Here is a 20,232-nt window from a genome sequence, read left to right on the forward strand (position 1 = left end):
AGCATATAAACATTAAGAAAGAGTATGTGCTGGAGCTATTGGAAAGCATCAAGTTGGGTATGTCACCGGGACCGGATGAGATATACCCCAGGCCACTGTGGGAGCTGAGGGAGGTGTTTGCTGAGCCTGTGGCAATGATCTTTGCATCAACAATGGGGACGGGAGATGTTCCCGGGGAGTAAAGGGGTGCAGATATTGTTCCCTTTTTCAAGAGAGGGAGTAGAGATAGCCCAGGAAATTATAGACCAGTGAGTCTTACTTCTGTGGTTAGTAAGTTGATGGAGAACATCCGGAGAGGCAGGATGTATGCATAGTCTGATTAGGAATAGTCAGCATGGCTTTGGCAAGGGCAGGTTGTGCCTTACAAGCCTGACTGAATATTTTGAGGATGTGACTGTATACATTGATGATGGTAGAGCAGTGGATGTAGTATATGGATACTATATAGTATAGTATATGAATTTCAGCAAGGCATTTGACATTTGAGAAAGTAAGGAGGCATGGGATCCAAGGGGACATTGCTTTGTGGATCCATAACTGGCTTGCCCACAGAAGGCAAAGAGTGGTTGTAGATGGGTCATATTCTGCATGGAGGTCGATCGCCAGCAGACTGTCTCAGGGGTCTGTTCTCGGACCCTTCGTGATTTTTATAAATGAGATGGATGAGGAAGTGCAGGGATGGGTTTGTAAGTTTGCTGATGACACTAAGGTTGGAGGTGTTGTGGATAGTTCGAAGGATGTGGAAACTATAGGAAAGGTGCAGAGGAGAATTACAGGGATGTTGCCTAGGTTGGGGAGCATGGCTTATGAGAATAGGTTGAGTGAACTCGGTCTTTTCACCTTGGAGCGACAGAGGAGAGCTGACCTGATAGAGGATTATATGATGATGAGAGGCACTGATCACATGGATAGTCAGAGGCTTTTCCCTAGAGCTGAAATGGCTAACGTGAGAGGGCACAGTTGTAAGGTGTTTCTCAGTCCATGTTCTCCTCTTGAGGCCACCCTCAGGATGGAGGAGCAACACATTACATTCTGTCTGGGCAGCCTCCAATCTGATTGCATGCATATCAATTTCTCCTTCTGGGGTGAAATAATTCCCACCCCCTTCCATCTTCTTCTCTTACCCATTCTGTCCTCTTACCTCTTCTCACCTCTCCATCACTTCCCCTTGGGTCCCTTCCGACCCTCCTGGATTCACTGACCAGATTCTATCTGTTCCCCCTTCCCCAACACCACCCTTTTTAAATCTTGCGTCTTCCCCCTTTCCTCACCAGACATGAAGAAGGGCGCATCACCTGTGTATCACTGGTCTTCTCACGGGTGACTAGTCGCCACACTCTTTGAGAAAATCAAATGACTCTCGGAGCCACTGGGCCGTCAGATGAATCCAGGTATCCAAAGGAGGCAGTGAATAGAAGCCACACACGTTTGGAAATAAAGTTTTGTTTCTAAGACAAAAACTATTCATACGAAATATTTGCACGAGCAAAAACAATTCAAAATTTCAATATTTTGTTTACGTTGCAAATCTTAGATGCCAAATAGATCGAATTCCTTTTTAATTAAAATCAGTGAGATTCCTTTATTACTCCAATCTCTCTAACTCATTAGATCAACTGTTATTCCCTATTTACAAGCTTACAGTCTAAACTTCCCTTTTTAAACCTCAGACTACAACTACAACACGGAGTCTTGCCATCTTCAGAGGTTTTCTGATGACTCTGCCATAGTTGGATGCATCAGCAAGGGAGATGAGGCTGAGTACAGGTCTACGGTGAGAAACTGTGTCACATGGTGCAAGCAGAATCATCTGCAGCTTAATGTGAAAAAGACTAAGGAGCTGGTGGTGGACCTGAGGAGGATTAAGGCACCGGAGACCCCTGTTTCCATCCAAGGGGTCAGTGTGGACATGGTGGAGGATTACAGATACCTGGGGATACTGGACAGTAAATTGGACTGGTCAAAGAACATTGAAGCAGTCTACAAGAAGGGTCAGAGCTGTCGCTATTTCCTGAGGAGACTGAGGTCTTTTAACATCTGCCAGACAATGCTGAGGATGTTCTACGAGCCTGTGGTGGCCAGTGCTATCATGTTTGCCATTGTGTGCTGGGGCAGCAGGCTGAGGGTAGCAGACACCAACAGAATCAACAAACTCATTCGTAAGGCCAGTGATGTTGTGGGGGTGGAACTGGACACTCTGACGGTGGTGTCTGAAAAGAGGATGCTGTCCAAGTTGAATGCCATCTTGGACAATGACTCCCATCCACTTCATAATGTACTGGTTAGGCACAGGAGTACAGTCAGCCAGAGACTCATTCCACCAATATGTAACAGTGAACGTCATAGGAAGTCATTCATACCTGTGGCCATCAAACTTTACAACTCCCCCCTCGGAGTGTCAGAAACCCTGAGCCAATAGGCGGGTCCTGGACTTATTTTTTCCACATGGCATGATTAATTATTATTATTTATGGTTTTATATCGCAATATTTCTTCACTATTCATGGTGGTGTGGCTGTAACGAAACCCAATTTCCCTCAGGATCAATAAAGTATGTCTGTCTGTCTGTTACCTATCCCTAGTTAATTAGAATACCAAATGTAATTCCTTTTCTCAAGTATTATAGTTAACTCCAGTTTCAGTTCCAGGCAGTATATCTACAAATTTAAATTCAAATTTAAAAATTAAATATACACAGTTTATCTCCTTTCATGACATCACAGCTTTCAAACAAAGTAATTCTCATTCTGTAACTCATCATAGTCTTTGCAAAAATAATCAGTTCTTGCAGAAAATCAAATGCAGATTCTTCAAATGAGAATAAACTTATACATCCAACCCTTCTCCCTAAGATGTCCATTCATCTCACTCAGATTCAATTTCCAAAAGTTATGCCGCACACAATCTCTGTTGAAAGCATAAAGTGGGGGTGAGGGAAAAATCTGCTGGTGGGATCCCATAGGAGATGGCGGAAATTCCGTAGAATGATGTGCCGGATGTGGAGGTTGATCAGATGGTGGGTGAGGACAAGAGAAACCCTATCCCTGGTAGGGTGGCGGGAGGACTGAAGGATATCTCCTTCATTCCTTCATTCTACAATGAAAAGCTTCAGCCTGAGAGCAGATGCGGCGGAGACGGAGGAATTGAGAGAAGGAGGGACATTTTTACAAGTAATACAGTCGGATGAGTTATAGTCCAGATAGCTGTGAGAGTCTGACGGCTTATTATAGACTTCAGTAGATAAGCTGTCTCCAGAGACAGAGATGGTGAGATTGAGAAAGACGAAGGAGATATCAGATTTATTTTAGATATCAGTAGATTATCTATCTCAAATTTGGATGGCTTAACCCTACATTGTGGACTGCATGATCCATTTCCTAAGTAAACTAGAAAATATTTTTTGCCATTCAAGTAGAAGACATAGGTGTAGAGTTCGACCATATGGCCCATTGAGCCTGCATCACTATTCCATCATGGCCAATTCATTATCCCTCTCAACCCCATTCTCCGGCCTTCTGCCCATAACATTTGACACCTTTATAATGAAGTGCCTATTATCCTCCGCTTTATATATCCACAGTGACTTGGCCCGCTTGGCCATCTGTGATGCAGCCTGACAGAATGCCCCTATGGTACATCTATAGCAGTTTTTGTGTATTTATTGATATGTCGAATCTCTCAAATTCTTAAAGAAGTATAGTTGCTGTCTTGCCTTCTTTATAATTACATTGATATGTTGGGACCAGGTTAGGTCCTCAGAGATCTTGACACCCAGGAACTTGACGCTACTCACTCTCTCCATTTCTGATCCCTCTATGAGGATTGGCATGTGTTCCTTCATCTCACTCTTCCTGAGTCCGTAATCAGCTCTTTCATCTTACTAACGTTGAGTGCAAGGTAGTTTCTTCGACACCACTCCACTAGTTGGCATATCTCCTCCATCTAAGATTCTACCAACAATGGTTTAATCATCAGTAAATTTATAGATGGTATTTGAGCAATGCTTAGCCCTACAGTCATGGGTATAGAGAGAATAGAGCAGTGGGTTATGCACACACGCCTGAGGTGCACCAGTGTTGATCATTAGTGAGGAGGAGCTATTATCACCAATCCATGCAGATTGTGGTCTTCCGGTTAGGAAGTTGTGGATACATTTGCAGAATGAAGTAAGGGAGGGAAAAGGGAATGGGAAATGGAGAAAGAGGTGGTGGGGGAGTGATGTGGGGTATTACCAGATATCAGAAATTTGAAAAGTTGATTTTCACGTCATCAGTTTGGAGGCTACCCAAACGGAATATAGGGTGACCTTATGACGACAGTGGAGAAGGCCATGGATGAACGTATGGGAAGTGGAACTGAAGGGGCTGGCCACTGGGAGATCCCACATGTTCTGGCAGACAGAGTGTAGAAGCTCAGCGAAACCGTCTCCCAATCTATGTCGGGACTCACCGATGTACAGGAGGCCGCACTGGGAGCACCGAACACAGTAAACAACTTCAACAGGCTCTCAGGTGAAGTGTCGGCTCACCTGGAAGGACTGTTTAGGGTCTTGAATGGTAGTGAGTGAGGAGGTGTAGGGGCAGGTGTAATACCTGTTCAGCTTATAAGGATGAGTTCCAGAAGGGAGATCAGTGGGGAGGGATAAATAGACAAGGGAGTAGCGTAGGGAAAATCCCTGTGGAAAACAGAAGGTGTGGGCAGGGAAAGATCTGCTAGTGTTACGAATGTGCCACAACTCTGAGGGGCCGAAGGGTACAAAGTCGCCCCCTCCTTTTTGAGAATCGCAAGATCGCTATTACTTCGGGTCTGGGACAAAGGAAATGAGAGAGAGACACGCAGAATCCACAAGGTTTGGAATGTGTCCTGGCCTCAGCGAAACAAAACCATTGATAACGGCTATTGTCTCTTGGAGACGGAATTGTGTATTGAGTACTGTACTATTCATTGAAGTTCTTCAGGAGATGACCAGAGTGGGCTGGTTGAGGGATTGCATCATCCCAACCTGATTGACATCTGAGACCCCGTGAGTAAGGATAAAAGAGGGTCTGGGGAACAACCCCTTTAGACGCACCAGGAGAAACGCTAGAAATCCCATGACAGTGTTTAATAGCGACAGCCGGTGGGGGGCTCCTGTGCGTCCTTCCCTTGCCTGGGATTGGCGGGCTCACCACAGAAGAACTGCTTTAGCTAAAGAAGAGGCCACAAGTGAACGGCCACACCAACGAGACTCCGACGGATCGAAATCATAAAAGGAAAGCCGGCAAGTTTTTCTCCCAAAACTCTCTCTCTCTCCAACTATTGCAAACCCAGCGGTCCCCAAAGGCTGCAGCCTGCATGAACTGAGTGACTTTATATTTCCATCGGACAATACATTATCCCCTAGACAATGATAGAACTTATTTCTTATTGATTATTATTATAACTGCCCTTTTAGATTTAGTATTGACGATGTATATTATCTGTATGTTTGCATTGATATTATTTTTGTGTATTTTTACCAATAAATACTGTTAAAAATAGTATCATCAGACTTCAACAGACCTCTCTATCTTTGCTGTTAAGTGACCCAGTTACGGGGTTCATAACACTAGGTGGTGGGAACCGTTGGAGGTGGTGAAAGTTTTGAAGAATTATGTGCTAGACATGAAGGCTGGTTGGCTAGTAGGTGAGGACAAGAGGAACCCTATCTCTGGTAGGGTGACAGAACGACGGGGTAAGAGTAGATGTGCTGCTTGACCTCACAAACAAGTCTCCGGATCCAGAAGGTTCTGCATCAGCACACACTGTAGTCCCTGGTCCTGAAAGGCAACAAAACTAAGCAGTACTGTGTCATTGTGCATGCATGCAGTGGAATGTTATGAGTAGAGTTATTTGAGGACAAGTATGATTTATTCCAGGGTAAATATAATTCGTTTTTTAACTTTGACAAAAATTGTGCTATGCAACGGAATTTCTAGGCACATGAACGATAGAGACAAGCCATTTTTTTTCAGAACTGCTCTTTGTCGCACATTAGTTACACTCATGAGATCACTGTAGGTCTTACTGCACTGTGTTGAGGTACTATGGACTACCTCTGTCACCGCACTACACTGTCCTCTAGGGGACGCTACACTACTCTCTGGGGTGATGGGGTGAGTGCGGTTTAGTGTAGAACAATCTTGTTCATCCAGTCCAGATTTCAAATTAGAGACCTGCAAGGCTGTATCGAAGAAACCAGGGGCCCTTGCTGGCTCTGAGAACATCACTGCTACCAGTGTCTCTGTCTTCCTTCCACAGAACTCTGGGAAGGGGAAAAGCAGGGAAACACAAATAGTTAAAAGACTGTCTGAGATGCTGCCAGGTATGAAGAGTGGACAGATAGAAGATCAGCCAATCAGGTTGGGTCTGATGGGCCAAGTTATTTATTACTGTTGCTATCCCAGCATGCCTTTGTACGGTAATTGGATACTGAGAGCTCTGCATCAGCCTGCATTGTTGTTTCAGTGGCATCATTTCTTGGAGAAAGCTGGTTTCCTTTCTAGGATAAGTTTCAATTCACCATCAGGAATGTGCAGACAATCTGTTAGAGCAGGAAATCAGAACACAGGACACACTTCTCCATCGACTCAACATTAAAAGTCCATCTGAAGCTGTGAAAGAAATTCAAAGAACATTATTTCAAATGAACATACTGAGTTACAGAACACTGTAAATTCTCCTGTATTTATATTTTATTTAGAAGCTTGATTACATAAGTGTGCCGAATGCATTGCTGTAACTGTACCTGGAGCACAGTGTTGGTGTTGTGCATTCATAGGCACATCATTAAAGGCAGATCAGGCTGCTTGTGTCGAAAGTAAAGCAGAGTTATTATTTCAGGCCAATAAGCTTTCATTGCAAACAATTATCTCCCAGTTAAACAGATTACAGCCCAGTCACTTGTTTCAACAACTTCAGACAAAAAAGCATATCCAGTACTGTCTGTTATTATTGAGACATGGAGTGTCTGCAACACTTTCTGTACCATTTTGGATGGTCAGCAGTTCCACGACTGATGAGAGGGAGATGTCAAACAATCTCAGTGTCACACAGTCAAACGTAGGCCTTTGGCCCATCATTACTGCCACGTGATTGGCCGATCGGATATTGACATCAATGAGCAGGTGTTCAAGTGTACAACTGGACATAGAGGTAATCATTCAAATATGAAATAAAAGTAACTTCCATTTCGGCTCAATATATGTACAAATTGAAATTTATTCATGTGTTTAAAGTTTGGTGGACTCTCGGCTTTGTTACAAGTAATGACGTGAAGAAAAATGATCATTTATGAAGTGATCAATTTCATAAATTTTCTTCACTTGCAGCAACACACACAGAGATTTGTTGAAAGAGAAGCTCGATCAGCTTCAGTGTCACTTCACGTGGGGCCCTCAGAAGGGAACCATTGACTTGGAAGATGTGATGTACAGATTGCGAGATGCTAGAAATCTTGGTGTGAAATATCAAGCCACGTGTCACAACCCAACTCACTTTCGTGAATTGACTGCCGGGAAACAATAACCAAGCCATTCAGAACTTCAATGAAACTCTCGCTATCCTGCATTTTGCCAGAAAGCTAAGTTGTTTAATCAATGCAAATATCACTTTGGAAAGGCATTTGAGCACCGTCCAATATCAGCTATTGAACCACAACTGGATTTTGTAGTTATAAGTGTAAGAAATGGAGAGTATTCCAAAGTGAAAGAGATGTAGAGTAATCTTTTGAAATTAGATGATATTCATCCTGTAAATCTTTCCTAAATGTTCAATAAAGCTGAAATTTGTAAATATACTTTCTTTACAATATACACAGTATACAATCTGTTATTTCTTGCTGATGGCAAAATGCATGCGGACAGTATTTACACAGTTTTTGCTCAGATTGGGGTGCGGGTGGTCAATACATCCTGGCTCTCCCAGTCTGGTGGGACCCAAGCCCTGGATGTACAACATTCAAGAAAGGTGGTTTTCTCACCGCTGAATACATTGGCTTATTAGTGAGAGGCTAACCAGTCGTGTATCTGGAAATGTCTGCTCAAACAGGATTTCATTTATATCAAGATAAAGTGCAGAATAGGTCTTTCCAGGAAATGATCCACACAGCCCAGCAAACTCTTATATAACACAGGCCAAATCACAGGGCAATTTAAAATGACCAGTTAACCCACGAACTGTGCGTCTTTACACAGTGGGAGAAATCTGGAGCACCAGGAGGAAACTCGGAGAGAATATACAAACTCCTTACAGGTGCTGCCAGAATTGAATTCGAACTCCGAACGGCCCGAGCTGTAAAAGTATCGCACAAACTGGGTTGCTACGATGGCAACCATTTATGAAAGCGTGATTATGAAATAGAAACTTTGTTATTATGATTCCCAGTCCTTGTGCTTCATTGAAGATTACTCACTCCAGTATTCAGAAACAAAGGTGGGTTTCGGGGATTTAAGTCTAAACAAACCAACTCTGAAAATCACGATGAGTCTTCGTATGAGATTCCTTCACTGCAGGTGACACGAAGGTCGGTGGTGTTATGGAGAGCGCAGAAGAGAAAGGCGCTTACTGACCATTCAGGATACAAGAGGATGCGTGTGTACTTGTTTGAGAGAATGTGTAGTGTTTGTAAGTGTGTTTGTGTTCATTAAGATTAATTTTGAAATTTTGATGTAACACACTTTTATACAATAGGCATCGTTACTAAGTGGCACAGAAGTGGAAGATTGCACAGTACATACCATGTGGTTTTAAGTATGTACTCTTTAATTGTCTTGTCTTGTCTTGTCCATACCGCACCAACCACCGCCACTGGGCTATAAATGTGCAGGAGCAGTGTGTGGAATTTTTATCCAACCCTCATATTTTCAATTAGTTTGGAGATTTCTGAGGGAGAGGTTATACCCTCTGGGGAATGATAATGCCCGTGGTTCAGAGAGCTGATGAGCATGCCATGGATTATGCAGAGCGTAAATATCAAGCATATGAGGAACACTCTGGTTGGAAAATCCAGGGATGGCTGATCCAGTCCACATGAAAATGCAGAATGAAGGCCTGAGCTCAACCCACCAGGAAATTTTAGTTTTGGGGACAGTTGTGGGATCGAACTATTCCACCAGAGAAAAATCAGAGGAGGAGGAAAAGAGGTTGTTAAGTGGCTGTAGTGGATGTAGCTACTATGAAGACACAGTGGACATGCTTTCTGTGCCAGCAAATAGGGCACCTGGCAAGGGAGTGCCCAAATAGACATAGATTGGTAAAGTTAATGGCACAGTATGTTACAGCTATGGCTCACCAGGGCATAGTTGGGCAATGTGTCCGACAAAACAGAGAAAAGTGTGAAAATCACCCATCAAAACAGGCAGGATGACAGCAGCGCTTTCTCTGTCTGACCAGATTATTAAGTTGGTGAATTCAGCATCCAGTTCAGACAAACAGCTGGTGCCAGCATCCATTGTCAATACTGGTCACCCACGGATGTACACAAGCGGATTCTTTGTATACTAGCAATGTGATATGCCTGTGGACACAGGGTTATCAGTGAATAACTGATCCAGCTTTGCCAGTGGCTGGAGAGATGATTTACATTACGAGTGTAGAGGTGAATGAACGCAGGCAGAGTGAAGGGATCCTCACTTACTTGAGATTGAGGGATCACAGTGATGTGAGCACGGATAACTGGATCTGTTAAATTTAATGTGATCTGTTTCCAGACTTTCAGACAACTGGAAAAGGCAACTGGTTTCCTTGGCTGCGTAAGTCTAGGGAAGACACTCTCCGGTCCCGCCCAGCTCGTGAGATTGAGACGGCTTCTCCCACCCCAAACCCCAGTTTGTGAGGATGCTGTGTAATTTGCTACCCTGTTACAAATTAGTGTCATGAAATTATAGACAGTACACTGTACAGACATACAACCCTGCAAACACCCATTTCAGGGAAGTAGCACCACCACCCCTGCCCCCACAACCCCATATCTATCTCCCCACCCCAGCCATGGATGGATGTATGCAGGGCATTTGATTATGAAAGAACACAACAATTGATTTGTTTACATACTGAAACTATATACACACAGATATATATATGTATTTCTATATATTTCTATTCCTTGTTGAGTAGATTGTTGGCAGTCTCAATGCTAATAGCTCAATGCTAATGCAAATAGATTTTCTATTTCTTTTGCAAAGTTGCTTGTACTGTGATGTGGCTTGTTTGGCAGATTTGAGCATTTTGCCAGAAATCTCACCATCATAGCAGTCTGTGTCAATGAATATGTTAATATTGCAATATATAAGATTGACAAGTGTTTTGTGAGACAGCTGACTTCTGAATTCTGTCTTAATGTGACGCACCATGCTGAATTCCCTTTCTACATCACAATTAGAATTTGGCAGCACCAAAAACAGCTTCATCAACTGGCAGGGCTCTTGGAATCTCAATTGCCCTGTGCTCACAGATTTTACTTTGGACAATGAAAGAGAGAGAGAAGTCGATTGTAAAGCCCGCCCACATAAATAAATTTCTGGGATATTGTATATAATTTGCAGGGATCAGGGAGCGGCTATCAATATGCAGGAGACTCTCGGTACTTCTGGGAGAGGTGGGATGTCTGACTGTATATGATTAAAGGAATTATATTTATGAATTTTAACTAAAGACTTAGGAAAGAAGAAACAAAAGTAAAAACAAGAATACCAAAAAGAAAAGAGCCCATTCGAATGGAACAGTCAAATGTGCACAAGTTGGAGCTCATCTTGAACTTCTCTGCTGAGAACACATGCTGGGCTTCGGTCAGCGTAAAAGCCCACACCACCCTTCAAACATCGCTCACGGTCTATCCCGAGCAAACGAGTCTACCACTGGATCGTACGCTATAACTGATTCTCCCCAGCATCTTCTCTCTCCATCTCCCACCGAACACAAGCACAAAACCAACCTTATTGTCCCTCACCAAGAAAACCTCCCACTAATTGGATGGGACACATTCCACAACATCACTTATCTTCATCAATAACCCAAACAGACTGAAAGCAGAACAAACAGCACTTACAGAACTGATAAATGAAATACCTACAGCATAACAGTATATGAGGGGTGATGATAAGTTTGTGTCCTAAGTAAGAAGGAATCAATTTTAGAAAACCTGGCACATTTATTTTTCAGCATAGTCCCCTCCTACATTTACACACTTAGTCCAGCGGTCGTGGAGCATACGGATCCCTTCTTTGCAGAGTTCCTAAAAGCTGTTAGTCCCAGTCCCGACAATGCTGATTAAAATTCATTTCAGTCTCTGTGGTGTGGATGTGAATCAGAGGGTGTGAAGGTTGTGTGTAGTTTCAAAGAAACCATTGACCATACATTGAAAAATTGAGTTGTCTATTGATCTTTGACACATAAAATATCGAGCCCCACGTTGGGACAGCAGAACTTTCCACCGAAGGCATCTCTACATGATGCTTGCTGTACCTTGCTTTGTCTAATAAAGAAACTGTTTTGTATCTCCCGGTGATTGTCTCCGGTGATTTCATTCACGCAACAACACCCTGGTGCTACATAGACCAGCCAATCTGGGGGACTCCTGACTCTTTGAGGCCTCCTTATCTCATCATCTACATCTTCAGTTTCAGACACTCCTTGTGATACATCTCAGGCAGAACCACCTGGAAACGCTGAGGCCAGTCCGGAGGCGATGTGACCCGGTGTAGGATCTGGTTCCTCAACTCCAGTCTGGGCCATTCTCTCAGTAGTAGAGACACCACAGAGTGTTTCATCTTTTCTGTTTGGGTCATGTCCCCTTTCGCAGTCGCTGACCAAACAGTACCAATACACGGGTCATCTCGCTGACCAGCTGCCACTTCCTGGGGCTCAATTCTGGCAACTGCTTTGTCTTCAGAGCAGTCAGGTTGCAGTAAGCTTGTGGAATGGCACCATCAGAACCTCCCAAATGATCTACCACTCGATCCTGTCCTTGCCTTTCCTGCACCTTCCCGTGATGGAAAACTGGCACATGGCTTTCACTCCAATGGCAGGAAAGCGCTCCCACTCTCCGTCCCCGTCCAGCCCGTCATGCGCACATTGGGACAATGCTTCGACATCAGTGTTTCTGCTTCCCAGACGGTACTTCAGACTGAAATCATAGGCAGACAACACCAGCAACCACCGATGGCCGGTGGCATCCAATTTCATCGAGGTCAGTATATAAGTTAATGTGTTGCTGTCCATTCTTACCTCGAATTTGGCACCATATAGATATTCACTTAACTTATGCACCACTGCCCATTTCAATGCCAGGAACTCCAACTTGTGTGTGGGATAGATTTTCTCTGACGGAGACACACTTCAGCTGACGAATGCCACAGTTCTCATCCCTGTGCCCTGATCCTGATATAGAACACCGCCTAAGCTCTCTCTGCTGGCATGTGTGAGCAATACATGCGGCATCCGGGGGTCTGCGAAAGCTCACACTGGCTCTTTTGTCAGCAGATCCTTCAGCAACTGAAAGGACTCTTCCTATTTCACATCCCATCTTACCACAAAAGGCTCTGAAGTGCTAAGATAATCTCTACCATCCACTCCTTTCTTCCTCCCTTCCTTCCCCGATGGAAGGTCAATGCACAGAAGCTGATCTGAACGGTGACTCACTTTAGAGCAGTCTATCACGGACCTCTGATAGTACCCACAGAACCCAAGGAACGAGCACATGGCACTCACAGTCTGTGGTCTTGGCCATGTGGTCACCGCCTCTATCTTTGACGGATCCGTAGCTACTCCATCCCATCCCCAACACAGAGTTGGTAGAGGTCTTGCAAAACTGGCACTTGTCTGGGGAAAGCTTTAACACTTCAGCTTTCAGGCAGCCCAGCCCCATCAGTAGCCTCACTTCATGTTCCTCCAAGGTGAACCCAAACACTATGAGGTCATCCAGATACACCAATACCTCAAGCAATTTCATATTCCCCACTGTTTTCTCCATGACACACCAGAAATTACCAGGGGCTCCAGCTATGCCCTGGGGCATCTTTCAAAATGGAAGAATCCCAGTGGACATATAAATACTGCCTTCTCTTTGTCAGCCTCACTCATGGGGATCTGGTAATACCCACTCCTCAAGTCCAGCACACTGAAACACCTCACACCATTCAGACAGACCTGCTCGTCCTTGATTCTCGGGTCTGTATACTGGTTGTGGACTGTACGTCTGTTCAGAGTCCGATAGTCCACACACATCTGTACCTTCCCCTTCATTTTTCCTGGCCACCACTATTGGAGAAGCGTAAGGGTTTCTGGTCACAGTGATGACCCCAGCTTCCTTCAACTTCTGCAGATGCAGCCAAACGTCCTTCACCTCTGCAGGTGCCAGTCGCCGTGACCTTTCTCGGAACGGGGTGTCCTCTGTCACCCGGATGATGCGACGGGTGCTCTTGGAACAACCGACATCAAACTCGTCAGGAAAAAGACATCTTCCAGCTTCAACATTTTCTGTATCAACCTCTGCTTACAACCTCCAGGTACCGGGGAATCCCCAAAGTTGAATGACTCGGCAGTTAACTTTCCTCTTTCCGGAAAGAGTTTCGTCCCGGCTTGTCTCACGACCCCAAGCCTCACACTCCTCTTTGCCCTCAAGGTGGGCTTCACCCCTCAGAGTGTTCTCAGCTTTCGATAGCAAGGACTCTCAGCCTGTGCACTGGGGCATTTTTTCGCCAGAGAGGTAAGGGTGATAGTAATTCTGAATTCTCAGTCCTCGCTGGGGACTCATTAGACATTTCAAATCAGACCACTCCTTCTCCTCGCTCCTCAGGAAGGGGATCAACCTGTCTTTGAAGTCCCCAGCCCCAGCTTCGGGAGACTCAGCTTGTGATTCGGCACGATCGCCTACACTCCCCTCATCCCAGAAAGAATGGACTGCAAACGACCCCCCTCCCCCGGGACACCAAAAGGACCAGACAGTTCAACTGCCGTTATGTCAGTGCTAATCTGAAATCGAACAAAATCCTTCCTTGCAATTTTATCAAACTTCCGATCAGTCCCTGTAGCATCCATAACCACTTTACGGACAATAGTTTTACCCAGACTTAAACACACAACCCACCGGATCAATGCTCAGGGCAATTACAAAGCATCCAATGATCTCGATTCTGGACACGTCCCCACAATGAATCACCCTGGTTTCCTTGGCTGCGTAAGTCTAGGGAAGACACTCTCAAGTCCCACCAAACTCTTGAGATTGAGATGCTTCATTCCAGCTGAAACCACGGTTTGTGTGGATGCTGTGTAATTTGCCACCTTGTTACAAATTAGTGCCACGAAATAACAGAAAGTACACTGCATACAATTAAAGGAATTATACTTATGAATCTTAACTTAACTCAACCGATTGTAGGGATGACTTACAGCGGATTGAAAAGATTAAGCATATAGACATTAAGAAAGAGAATGTGCTGCAGCTTTTGGAAAGTATCAAGTTGGATAAGTCTCCAGACCGGATGAGATGTACCCCAGGCTAATATGGGACACGAGGGAGGAGATTGCTGAGCCTCTGGAGATGATCTTTGCATTATCAATGGGGACAGGAGAGGTTCTGGACAATTGGAGCTTTGCAGATGTTGTTCCATTATTCAAGAAAGGGAGTAGAGATAGCCCAGTAAACTATAGACCGGTGAGACTTAATTCAGTGATTAGTAAGTTGTTGGAAAAGGTCCTGGGAGGTTCAATTTATAAACATTTAGAGAGGCATAATATGATGAGGAATAGTCAGCATAGCTGTGTCAAATGCAGGTTGTGCCTTACATGCCTGACTGAATATTTTGAGGATGTGACTAAACACATTGACGGAGGTAACACAGTAGATATAATGTATATGGATTTCAGCAAGGCATTTGATGAGGTACTCCATGGGAGGCTTATTGAGTAAGTAAGGAGCCATTGGATCTAAAGGGACCTTGCTTTGTGGATCCAGAATTGGCATGCTCACAGAGGGCTAAGTGTGGTTGTAGATGGGTCATATTCTGCATGGATGTCAGTCTCCATGTGGAGTGCCTCAGGGATCTGATCTGGGTCTCCTTCTGTTGGTCATTTTCATAAATGACCTGGATGAGGCAGTGGAGGGTTGGGTTAGTAAATTTGCAGATGGCACAAAGGTTGGGGGTGTTGTGGATATTGTGGAAGAGTGTCAAAAGTTACAGCGGGACATCGATAGGATGCAAAACTGGGTGGAGAAGTGACAGATTGAGTTCAACCCAGATAAGTTTGGTGTGGTTCATTTTGGAAGGTCAAATATGATGGCAGAATATACTATTAAAGGTAAGACTCTTGGCAGTGTGGAGGATCAGAGGGATCTTGATGTCTGAGTCCATAGGGCAGTCAAAGCTACTGCGCAGGTTAACTGTGAGGTTAAGAAAGTATATGGTGTATTGGCCTTCATCAACCATGGGATTGAGCTTAGGAGCCGAGAGGTGATGTTACAGCTGTATAGGACACTGGTCAGACCCAGTTGGGGTACTGTGCTCAGTTCTGGTCACTTCACTGAAAGGAAGGATGTGGAAACTATAGAAAAGGTGCAGAGCAGATTTGGCTGGGCTGGGAAGAATGCCTTATGAGAATAGGTTGAGTGAACTCTGCCTTTTCTTCTTGGAGAGGTGTAGGTTGAGTGGTGACCTAATAGAGGGTTATAAGATGATCTGAGGCATTGATCGTGTGAATAGTCAGAGGGTTTTTCCTAGAACAGAAATGGCTAACATGAGAGGGCACAGTTTTTAGGAGTTGAAAGTCGATACAGAGGACATGTCAGGGGTAAATTTTTTACACAGAGTGGTAAGTGTCTACAACGGGCTGCTGGCAACGGTGACGGAGGCAGATACGATAGGGTCTTTTAAAAGGCTCCTGGATAGGTACATAGAGCTCAGCAAAATAGATGGCTATGGGTAACCCTAGGTAGTTTTCAGGTAAGGACATGTTCAGCATAGCATTGTGGGCTGAAGGGACTGTATTCTGTTGTAGGTTTTCTATGTTTCAATGTTAAAGTGTTAGTAAGAATAACAGAAAGAAAAGGGCCCATTCTAATTAAACAGGCAAATGTGCACAAGGTGCAGCTCATCCTGAACTTCTCTGTTACTCGCACGCTGGGCCTTCAGTCAGCGTGAAATGACACACCACCTTCCGAGCGTCGCTCACAATGCATCTAGAACGAGCGGGTCTACCACTGGATCCTTTGCTTTGAAAGGTTCTCCCCAGCATATTCTCTCTCCATCTCCCACCGAACACAAGCTCAAAACCAACCTTATTGTCCCTCACCAAGAAAACCTCCCACTAATTGGATGGCACACATTCCACAACATCACTTATCTTCATCAATAACCCAAACAGACTGAAAGCAGAACAAACTGCTCTTACAGAACTGATAAATGAAATACCTACAGTAAAGATGTCAACCAGGGCACCACAATTTTGACCAGAATTGCAGATTGCTGATAATTAGAAAAAGGGAAAATTATAATTATTTGAAAACAAATGGTCTGAACAACCAATTACATTGGCATTTTGCTGACACATGGATTATTTCTATGGCTAAGCAATGTTGTAGCAGAAAGTGCTTCCAAATTATTTTTAATTGCCTCAGTTTTATCAATAGACTTTGAATTTGAGTTTCTGGTGATAATCAGGAAGTAATGGATAGTATAAAGGGTTGTCAGGTCGAACATCAGACACAACAACGGAGACTCAGCTGAAGAAGAACCGCACAAACTGAGAAAGAGCACAAATTGCTTTCCATCCAACGAACATCATGAGGTAAAGGACGTTTCCTTGCAGTTTATCTTTATGTACAGATTATTATAGAGGAGGTGGTTTACCAAAATTAGTGGATCAAAGTGCAATAACTTTGAAAAACTGAGAGTGGACACACAGGCTAACGTACTAGTTGAATGACGAGACTGTAGGGTAATCCCTACGTAGGTAATCCCTACTGTAGGTAATCCCTACGTTACTCTGCTGGGGTGGAAACAGTGCAGGGAACTGCAGTGCTTTACTGTTATTTTTGTTATTACCGTGAATTAAAAAGGCAGTAAATACAAGATTTGCATTTGATTCCTGACTTCTTAAGAGCCTTCTGTTCTGTCTGATCACCAGATGCAAGAGCAAGTTGAAGGGATCATAAATAATCCTTACTCACGGCAGGAGAGGCAAGAGGAGTAGGAGAGTAGGAGTCTGATCAAGTCGGTTTATCTGCACTTGTCTTCCTCAAACAGGGGTCTTCGGTGGAATACGACTGAGAACAATGACATTATTTGAAAAGCGTAGCAGTCAGCGTAATCACTTTACCACGGATCGATTTCCACAGTAATTTGTAAGGAATGTGGACATTCTCTCTGTGACTGTGTGCATTTCCTCTGGGTTCTTGATTGTCATCCTATATTACAAAGATGTACGGGTTAGGGTTAGTGAGTATTTGGTGTCAGAAACGTGCTGACACACTTTCTGACTGTCCTGCACAATTCCGTTTGATCTGATACGATGCCGAACGATGCATTTCACTGTATGTTTTGATGTACATGTGACAAAGAAAGTTCATCTTTAATCTTCAAAGTTTTTAGAAGTAGGAGTTGACTCAACTCTGCCATACACTACAGCCGTGTAGATTTGAGTACGTTGGAGCCTATGGGGTGCATTCAATACTGAGGTAATACAACAGAGGAACATGCTACTCTAAACTGTCATAATTTCCAGCCCCTAGCGGCTTTCAGAACAGAATGGAGGAGCTGCATCCACAGTGCGGCAAATTCATCTCCTTTGGGAGAAAGCAGGAAGCAGAGTTGATCTCAGAGTAGGGTTAAAGATCGGCACAACATGTTCTATGTTCTATGATGGTCTATGTTCTTTCAGAAATGTGCAGCACGATCAGAGGACGTTGCTCATGCAATTGTTCTGTGAACTGGTCTGGTAACTCGTAAATTGCCAGACTTCAGTGGGCTTCACAATACAGCTTTATCTCACTAATGTTATTGAAGTTCTCAATCTTCTAGACATTGAGTCTGAGTACTGGTGGCTGTCTGGGGAAAAGCACCACTTCTCTGTACCAAGATCTGGAGCTATGCTCAGGCTGCTGGCAAAAAAATGAAAGTCTGCAATAGTGGGAGAGCTCAACGTCTGGTAATAAAACCAAGTCCACCATCAGTGTAACAAAGCAACAGATCAGCTGCCTTGGCTGTTCAGGAGACACATTTCCATCTTCATCACATGAATCAATTCTTCATATTGGGTTACTGATCTGAAACATTCTCCTTCCTCAGATGCAGACTGAAGGCTGAGCATCTCCAGGTTTTCAATGCCATAATTATAAAATAAATCTTTAAAAGGCAGCTTTCATACAGTTAGTAAATCTGCTGATAATGGGGTTGCAGGTCAGACCTGCACCAAGTGATCTGAGATGGAATTCATGATTATGTTTTTTCTCTCTTGCAGCAACACACCGGGAGATTTATTGAAAGAGAAGCTCAATCAGCTGCAGTGTCACTTCACATGGAGACCACAGAAAGAAACTATTGATTTGGACGAACTGATGCTCAGATTGCAAGATTCTCTGACATTGGGTGTAAAATATCAAGCCGTCTTGTACAACCATCTTGCTTTTGTAAACTGTCTGCAGGGTAATTTTGAAGAAGCCATTGAAAACTTAAAGGAAGCTGAAAAGATTCTGAGGGAGGAGTACAAAGATGAATTTGAAAGAAGAAGCATCATCATCTATGGAAACTTTGCCTGGGTGCATTACCACATGGGACATCTGACCGAAGCCCAGTCCTATCTTGACAAGCTGGAGATGATCTGTAAACCACTCAGTGATGGCCCTCGCTATACAGCAATGATACCCGAGGTGTACGGGGAGAAGGGATGGTCATTGTTGAGTTCTGCTGCTGAATACTGTGAGGAGGCAAAGGAATGCTTTGCAAAGGCTCTGGAGCAAGATCCTGACAACACCGAGTGGATAATGGGATATGCGATTGCACTGTATCGGCTGGAAGTATTTTCTGGAAACTCAGAGAGTCCAGATCAGAGTCAGTCAGTGAAGCATTTCCGACGAGTACTGGAGCTTGATCCAAATGATACTTTGCCCATGGTGCTGTTGGCTATAAAACTGCAGAGTCTAAGTCAAAATGAAGAAGCAAATGAATTAGTTGAACAAGCATTGCAGAGGACCTCTGATATTCCATATGTGCTTCGCTATGCTGCAATATATTATAGACGAAGAGGTTCTGTGGAGAAAGCAATCGAGCTCTTGAAAAAAGCACTAGAATTAACTCCATACTCTTATTTCTTACACCACCAACTTGGATTGTGCTACAGAAGTAAGCTGGAATACTCTCGTAGCAGATATCATCGCAATCCTGTATTTCATCAAAAAGCTGAGTTGATCAATCTGTGCAAGTATCACTTTGAAATGTCTTTTCAGCACCGTCGAAGGTCAGCTATTCAACCACAGCTGGACTTTGCACAGATCTGCATAACAAATGGGGAATATTCCAGAGCAGAGGAGACTTACCATAGATTGGTGGAGTTAGTGGACATTCGTCCAGAGAATATGCAGCGTATATGTCTGGAAGCTGGACTATTTGAACTGTACCAGAAGAAATCTGAAACAAATGCTGTTTGCCTCTTACTGAAAGGAGCGAAAATTGAATATAACTCATGTCAACGGGAAAAATGTCGCATGAATTTGGAGAAGTGGGCAGATAGGAAACTTAGAATAAATGCACATGATAGCAAGGCTCTTGGTATTAAAGCAATTCTGTATCAGCTGAATGGAATCAAGGATAAAGCGACTGAATACTTTGAGAAAGCCTTGAACTTTGATCCTGGCAATGAGGAATATGTGAGTGCTCTTTCTCAATTAACATCTGAGCACCACCAGGATGTTTAAAAGATGCATTTCCATCTGATCTGAGGATAGGTTTGGTGGGGTGTTGCTTTACCAGTTATATCCTTTTAGCACCTTCTCATACTCATTAGTGTTCAAATTGCAAAATCGGTCCCTTTGTAACTGGATCAAACTATTCTGTTTATTTTAAATATATGAATTCCCAAAAGTACCCTGAACAAACTGAATTTAACTGTGCTTCTCTGGACACTGGAAAAATGGGATTTGGGATACTGCAGCAAGTGGAGTTAACTGAGAAATCAAAAATTTTTCCACATTGGTTGTTTCAAATTTTAATCTTCGAATGTATT

The 20,232-nt window shown here is 43.7% G+C and overlaps 1 protein-coding gene across 1 annotated transcript; it reads left to right on the forward strand.

Annotated features, from left to right (window-relative positions):
- The first annotated feature begins 1,353 nt into the window (after positions 1 to 1,353).
- LOC140715036 (interferon-induced protein with tetratricopeptide repeats 1-like) lies at positions 1,354 to 19,924 on the forward strand. The gene is made up of 4 exons (XM_073026763.1): positions 1,354 to 1,391; positions 7,350 to 7,448; positions 9,729 to 9,770; positions 18,472 to 19,924. Exons 1-4 carry the CDS (start codon positions 1,354 to 1,356, stop codon positions 19,922 to 19,924), a joined length of 1,632 nt encoding a protein of 543 aa, XP_072882864.1.
- The last annotated feature ends 308 nt before the right edge of the window (positions 19,925 to 20,232 follow it).

This window comes from Hemitrygon akajei, chromosome 23 (genome assembly GCF_048418815.1).
Source record: "Hemitrygon akajei chromosome 23, sHemAka1.3, whole genome shotgun sequence".
In the NCBI taxonomy this organism is placed as follows: domain Eukaryota; kingdom Metazoa; phylum Chordata; class Chondrichthyes; order Myliobatiformes; family Dasyatidae; genus Hemitrygon; species Hemitrygon akajei.

Bases quoted from the DNA above. Each gene is read 5' to 3' on its own strand.
- LOC140715036 (XM_073026763.1), top strand. From the start codon at position 1,354: ATGACTCTCGGAGCCACTGGGCCGTCAGATGAATCCAG. The intron at 1,392-7,349 runs GTATCCAAAGGA...CTTCACTTGCAG, and splicing joins GGGCCGTCAGATGAATCCAG to CAACACACACAGAGATTTGT. The intron at 9,771-18,471 runs GTAAGTCTAGGG...TCTCTCTTGCAG, and splicing joins CAACTGGTTTCCTTGGCTGC to CAACACACCGGGAGATTTAT.